This window comes from Melanotaenia boesemani, chromosome 1 (genome assembly GCF_017639745.1).
Source record: "Melanotaenia boesemani isolate fMelBoe1 chromosome 1, fMelBoe1.pri, whole genome shotgun sequence".
Classification (NCBI taxonomy): domain Eukaryota; kingdom Metazoa; phylum Chordata; class Actinopteri; order Atheriniformes; family Melanotaeniidae; genus Melanotaenia; species Melanotaenia boesemani.
Genome location: NC_055682.1, coordinates 788,813 through 794,812, shown reverse-complemented (window position 1 = coordinate 794,812; position 6,000 = coordinate 788,813). Strand labels below are relative to the sequence as shown.

Here is a 6,000-nt window from a genome sequence, read left to right as displayed (position 1 = left end):
GGCCCAGCGCTGGTCTCCATCAGCTGTCCCTCTGGCACCACTCTGTCCAAATCCAGAGATCTCCTTCAGCCCTCTCCACACGTCCCGTGTGTTCTTCTGCTCCAGCTGCTCCTCCAGCTTCTTCCTGTAGCTGTCCTTGGCTCGCCTGATCTTGTACTGGAGTTCATGCTGAACTCTCCTCTGCTCCTCTCTGTCCCCTGAAATGAAAGCCCTCTTTTTCTGGTTCAGCAGGACTTTAAGCTCAGGGGTCACCCAGGGTTTGTTGTTGGAGAAACACCGCACCCTCCGGGTTGGCACAGTGTTCTCCACACAGAAGCTGATGTAGTCCATGATGCAGTGGGTCAGGCCATCAATGTCCTCTCCATGAGAGCTGCAGAGTGTCTCCCAGTCTGTGGATTGGAAACAGTCTCTCAGTCTCTCAGTCTCTCATTGGAAAGTGGGAAATTAGTACCTGCCTGTTTTAATAATGTGGGAAGAAGTACCTGTTCTTTATTACTTGTGCATTTTTAAGGTTTTCTCCAACAGAGGCTGCAGGACAGGTTCAGGACATCCTTGTTCTTTGGCCACTAGACTGTAAAACAGGGATTTCCCACGTTCCTCATAACCTAACATGGGGAATTAATATCTTAATCTTTAGTGGTCTTATTTTTTATTTTAATTACCTTATGATAGCATTTGTCCCTTTGGGATGAATAGTGCAGAGCTCAGAAGCAACAAAAAGTGTCTAAAATAGGTTCAGATATGGCGTAGAAAAGACGTCCACAACGACCACATGTTGACTACAATGAACCCCAATACAGACGTCCCATGAATGTCAATACTTGACGTTATTTAGAGGTCGGAAAAAAAGACGTCTTTTGGTGTCACAGTCTGCACCGTCTGATATGACCTGGTAAAGACGTCGTTTAGAAGTCATCTTGCACAGTCAGGTGGTGTCAATGGAAATGCTAATAAAGTATTTTCTGATCTATGGCAGTAGATTTTTCCTCTGTTAATTCCATTGGTGCCTCTGATGTTGAATAATTCGACCTGAAAGTGCATCGAATGCTGCTTAGCTTTTCTTTTTCTGGCCTGGCAACCATTAATTTTCTAATATTTTTGAGAATGTAGACAGCAGAGCCTCGGGAGGAAGCGTTGTTGGAGGTGTGATTACTGCTGCTGTTTTCATCTTTTCAGGAAATATTCACTAGTATCACCATCATCATCACTATTAGCTGGTCTTTACTTCCACATTGTTTACAAAAGGAACTATTTCCTATTTTTCTCTCTGATCCAGAAAATGCTGCTTACGTTAAGTTTTTTCCAGCTTAATGAGGGGTTTGTCTAGATTTCCTTTAACAGTTGTTTGGAAGAGTTGGTGCTGCTTTAACCTTCTTTACTACACTTTTTATTATTCCCCATGTAGCCTTTTTATTGTTCCTGTTTTTATTAAGTCACCATAGTATTCTTTTTAATGTCTTATTACAGATACTCTCTTGTTCTTCATTTTAAAAAGCATCTGTAGAAGTAATGGTTCTTCTTACAGATCTTTCCTTTTGTCATCCATGGCGTTTTAGTCTGTCCGTCATGGTCTGGATCCTTATATTACAGGTTTTTTCATGGGCTGATCAATAACCTCATGAAAGAATCAATCCTAGGCTGTTTTTATTTTCGTTTACACAAACCTCATCCGAACTTTGTTGTTTCAGGTCTGTCTTTGATGTTTTATATCCATCAATGGTCTGAACAGCAACAGGTGGAAACACCTGCCTGTAGCCGGAGTGACAGCACGTTTCCATGGCAACCATGTTATTTAATAGTAATGATTATTAATGTGTCTGGAACCTGCTGGCAGCAGACTGTCGCCTTATTCAGCCTGAATGGAAGTTTCCTTCCACAATGACAGAACATGTTTTGCTGGTTGAGCTTCTGGTTAACAAACATCTGCTTCTCTGGTCATCCTGATGTTTCGTTGTGTGTAAGCAGCGCTCCCAGTAGTTTTAATATCAAACACACTTCTTTATTCATGTCTGCAAACAGCTTTAATATCTAACCCGTGGTGTGAAAGGTAATATCTGATTCAGAACAAACGTCTTGCATCATCTCCGGTTTTATTCTGCTGTTGCCGTTTCCTGTTTCTCCAGATTTTCTTCGTACAGCAGATTCAGAGTAGCCGTGCAGGTAGGGACGTTGTCCCGCCAAGTCTGGTTTTTATAAATCCCAGAAGCTGACTAGAACTGGTCTATGCTGGTTTCTGTACTTACGCCGGTTTTTGTACCTACGCCAGCTTCAGAAATGAGGCCCCAGATCTTGACACTGGAACTGGAATGAAGGCTGAACATCTGCATCCAGGTTTTAGTCTCCTCCATGTGTATCCAGCAGGAGGCGCCATCACCTTCACCATGTCGGGAGGATTGGACCTGCAGGGTCTGCTGGTTCTGGTATTAGGTGGACCTTCAGGTTCAGGGTCTGGTGTCAGGACCTTCAGCAGATTTATCCTCCATCATGCATTATTAAATCTCCGCCCTCCATCCTCACTGCTCACTAATCCTGATTACAGCATCCTGACGGAGCACAGAGATCCCACATCACACACAGATGCCTGAACACAACACAGGAGACACAGTGGACCACAGGGGACACACCTGAAACCAGATAGAGGACAGAGGAGAAAGAGAGGATAGAGGAGACAGAAGACAGAGAGGAGATGTCAGGTGTCAGGATGAATGTGGAAATTTAAATTTCATCATCATGGACAACAAAGGACGGAGAGGAACCAATGGATCATTTAAATGCTCGTCTATCAAACGCAGCGCGTCCTCTGGATCGCAGAAGGTAAGACCCAGACCCACCTGAGATCTGATCTCAGACTTCAGACCTGATCTCAGACATGTGGAGGGTCTGGTTGTCCTTTGGACCATTCTGTGCTAGAAACCTTGACCTCTGCTCAGATTCCAGACCTGATGAAGATGCAGATCTGAGTTTTTCTGCTGCTCAGAACCTTTTTTTCTCTGATCTGAGTTTTATTGTGTTTCTGATGTTGAACTGGATCTGATGCAGTGCTGTCCCCAGAATACAGAGATTCCTTCTAATTCTGATTACATTAGATTAAATAGATCTTAATTTCTCCCTTATGGGGATATTGGCAGACAGCTGTATATGGTATATAGATACACAGGACCCAAACAAAACATACACATCTACATACAAGCCACAGGTCATGGTCTCAGGGAGACAAAGCCGTTATAAATACTGTAGAAAAGAAAAGCCATGCATGAAGGTAATGCAGTTGCTGACCAAATAAATAAGTAGAAATGTGAAAATGTACAGTTATTATGACCAGATCTTGCAGAAGGATGAGCTTTGTTGTGGTGGGGGGGTGATCAGCTCTGCTGGGAGATGGTTTGGTTATGGAGGATCTGCTGTACCTCTCCGTCCTGCACCGTGGGTGAAGCCTGCTGCTGATGGTGCTTTCGAGGCTCTGATAGCCTCATGTAGGGGGTGGGGGGCATTGTCCATGATGGCAGCTTTGCCATCATCTTCCGGGCGCCCACCACTTCCAGGTGCTGGAGACTGTGGCCTATAACAGAGCCGGCCTTCTTCACCAGTTTGATCAGTTTCCTGGTCTCTGCCATCATGGTGCCACCACTCTGTAGGCCACATTATGAACTAGGACTGAGGCCCCGATGGAGACGGAAAAGGACCTCAGGAGGCTTTCCTGCCCCTAAAGGACCTGAGTCTATGTAGCAGGTGGAGTCTGCTTTGGCCCTGCTTGTCAAGGGCCTGAACGTTGGTAGTCCGGTCCTGGTTTTTGTTCAGGTGAACACCCAAGTACCTGTATGAGTCCACCATCCCCATGTCCGTTCCCTGAATGTTCACCGGGACAGGAGGGGAGATTTTACGCTGATGGAGGTCCACCACCAGCTCTTTGGTTTTTCCAGCTTTAATCCGGAGGCAGTTCCCTTCACACCAGGCTACAAAGTTCTGGTTAAGTTCTCAGTACTCTTTCTCATCACGTTGTTGATGAGTCCAACGATGGCTGAGTGGTAGATGACTTCTGTAGACGGCAGTTGTTGGTGTAGTGAGTGAAGTCAGCGGTGTCTGTGGTGAAGAGCAGAGGAGCCAGAACAGTCCCTTGTGGCCCCCCAGTGCTGCCCATCTCTGTGTCAGAGACTCAGCCTCTGGACCTCACAAACTGTGGCCTGTTGGTCAGGAAGTCCTGGAGCCATGCTGTCATCCCACCTCTCTGAAATGCTCCTTTTATACCCAGTCATGCTACTGGCCTGTTGCCAGGTAACCTGGTTAGTTGTCCAATGCTCCTCCAGGTGTTTCTGGTTTGTACCAGGTGCTTTTCCAGCCTTTTGTTGCTCCTGTTCCAACTTTTTACAGGCAAGTTGCTGCATCAGATTCACTACCGAAAGACCCGGTCTGTACCAGTACTAACGGATGACCCAGTCCGGACCTGTACTAACAGATGACCCGGTTCTGTACCTTTACTAACGGATGACCCAGTCCCATACCTCTACTACCAAAAGACCCGGTCCGTACCTGTAGTGCCGAAAGACCCAGTCTGTACCTTTACTAACGGATGACCCGGTGTGTACCTTTACTAAGAGATGACCCGGTCCCGGTCCTGTACTAACGGATGACCCGTTCCGTATGTGTCAGCCCAACAGAATGACCCAGTTGATACCCTGTCTATACCCAACATTTCCTGTATCTTTAAATATGTGCTTGCTTCACATGGATCAGTTAAAGATGTTCTGAAATGACCCGGTTCCTGGTGGTACCTGTTTCCACCATCAATGAACCACAAATAAGAAGAGTCTGGACTGAGCCTGACTTAACCAGAGGACAATCCCAAGCAGAACATGGTGGTCCAGAAGTTAGTTTCAACGACGGCTTGGCTGATGGTCTTTGGTTCCTGTGACCCAGAACAGGACCAGGGTTTTGGTTGCAGCTATTCTTGTTTCCAGGGTGCTCCTTAGTGTGCGACTAAAGTGGCTAACCAGAGCACGAGAGATTTAGAGTGTGTTTGAGGGTTTTTGTCATGCTTGTGTTCTGTGTCATCCACTCAGACATGGGACCAGTACTCTTCCTGCTCCGGCTGATTGCTTATTTTGGACTTTACTCCAGTCTTGGCATTGGACCAGAAATGGTGTGTTTCATGGTGCATTTTCTGTGAGGATTACATTGAGTTGGGAGTGGGCACCTCAGATCAACCTGGCAAGGTATATAGAACATGGCCTCCACTAAGCAGCACTCCTGGGAGACCAGGAAACCCATCAGTGTGGTGGGCGTGGATAGTTCTGATTGGTCAAATAATATTAGCTTTTTCTTTTCCTGCAAACATCAGATTTTACCAAGAATGTCTCTGGAAAGAATCCTGTGAAACGCTAAATCAGGGGTGCCCAGCTCTGGTCCTCAAGGCCCACAATCCTGCAGGTTTTTTTATGTGGCCCTGCTCCAAAACCACCTGACTTAATGGGCTGTTGGAGCTATTTAGTTTGAGTTAGGTGTGTTGAAGCAGGAAACATTGGAAAATCTGCAGGACAGCGGCCCTCGAGGACCGACTTTGGGCACCCCTGCTCTAAATGAAACTGGGATATCTCAGGACTGTGTAACAATCATATTTAGAAGGGTCAGATTAGGAAAAGCTCCCGGTTATGATGAAATTTGTGGGCGTACTCTTCATTATTGTGCCGATCAGCTCAGCAGGGTTTTTACCAGACTGCTCCAGATGTGTGCAGACCCTGAACAGACTCCCACAATCATCTCAGCAGTTGGGGGTTTGCTGTCCACATGGTGGGGAAGTCATTGATTTTCTATTACTTTTATGTATTGATAGATATTTCTCTCTTTGCATCTTGTCTTATGTAAATGTACTGCCCACTGTATGACACACCTTAGCTGTGCCGAACAAATTTGCTTTCCCAAGAAGAGATTTATGGATATAAGGCTCCTCTTGATAATCTGATTAATTTATTCATTTATTTACTTTGAATTATGGAATCTTGCTGG

The 6,000-nt window shown here is 45.7% G+C and overlaps 1 protein-coding gene across 1 annotated transcript in view; it reads left to right on the top strand.

The window, feature by feature from the left end:
• Positions 1–5,221: 5,221 nt before the first annotated feature.
• The window catches only part of LOC121641417 (transient receptor potential cation channel subfamily M member 1-like), a 132,421-nt gene continuing 131,642 nt past the window's right edge, over positions 5,222–6,000 (top strand). Inside the window, exon 1 of the mRNA XM_041987529.1 lies at positions 5,222–5,272. Coding sequence (XP_041843463.1) covers positions 5,222–5,272 — 51 coding nt within the window. The remainder of the gene's footprint in view (positions 5,273–6,000) is intronic.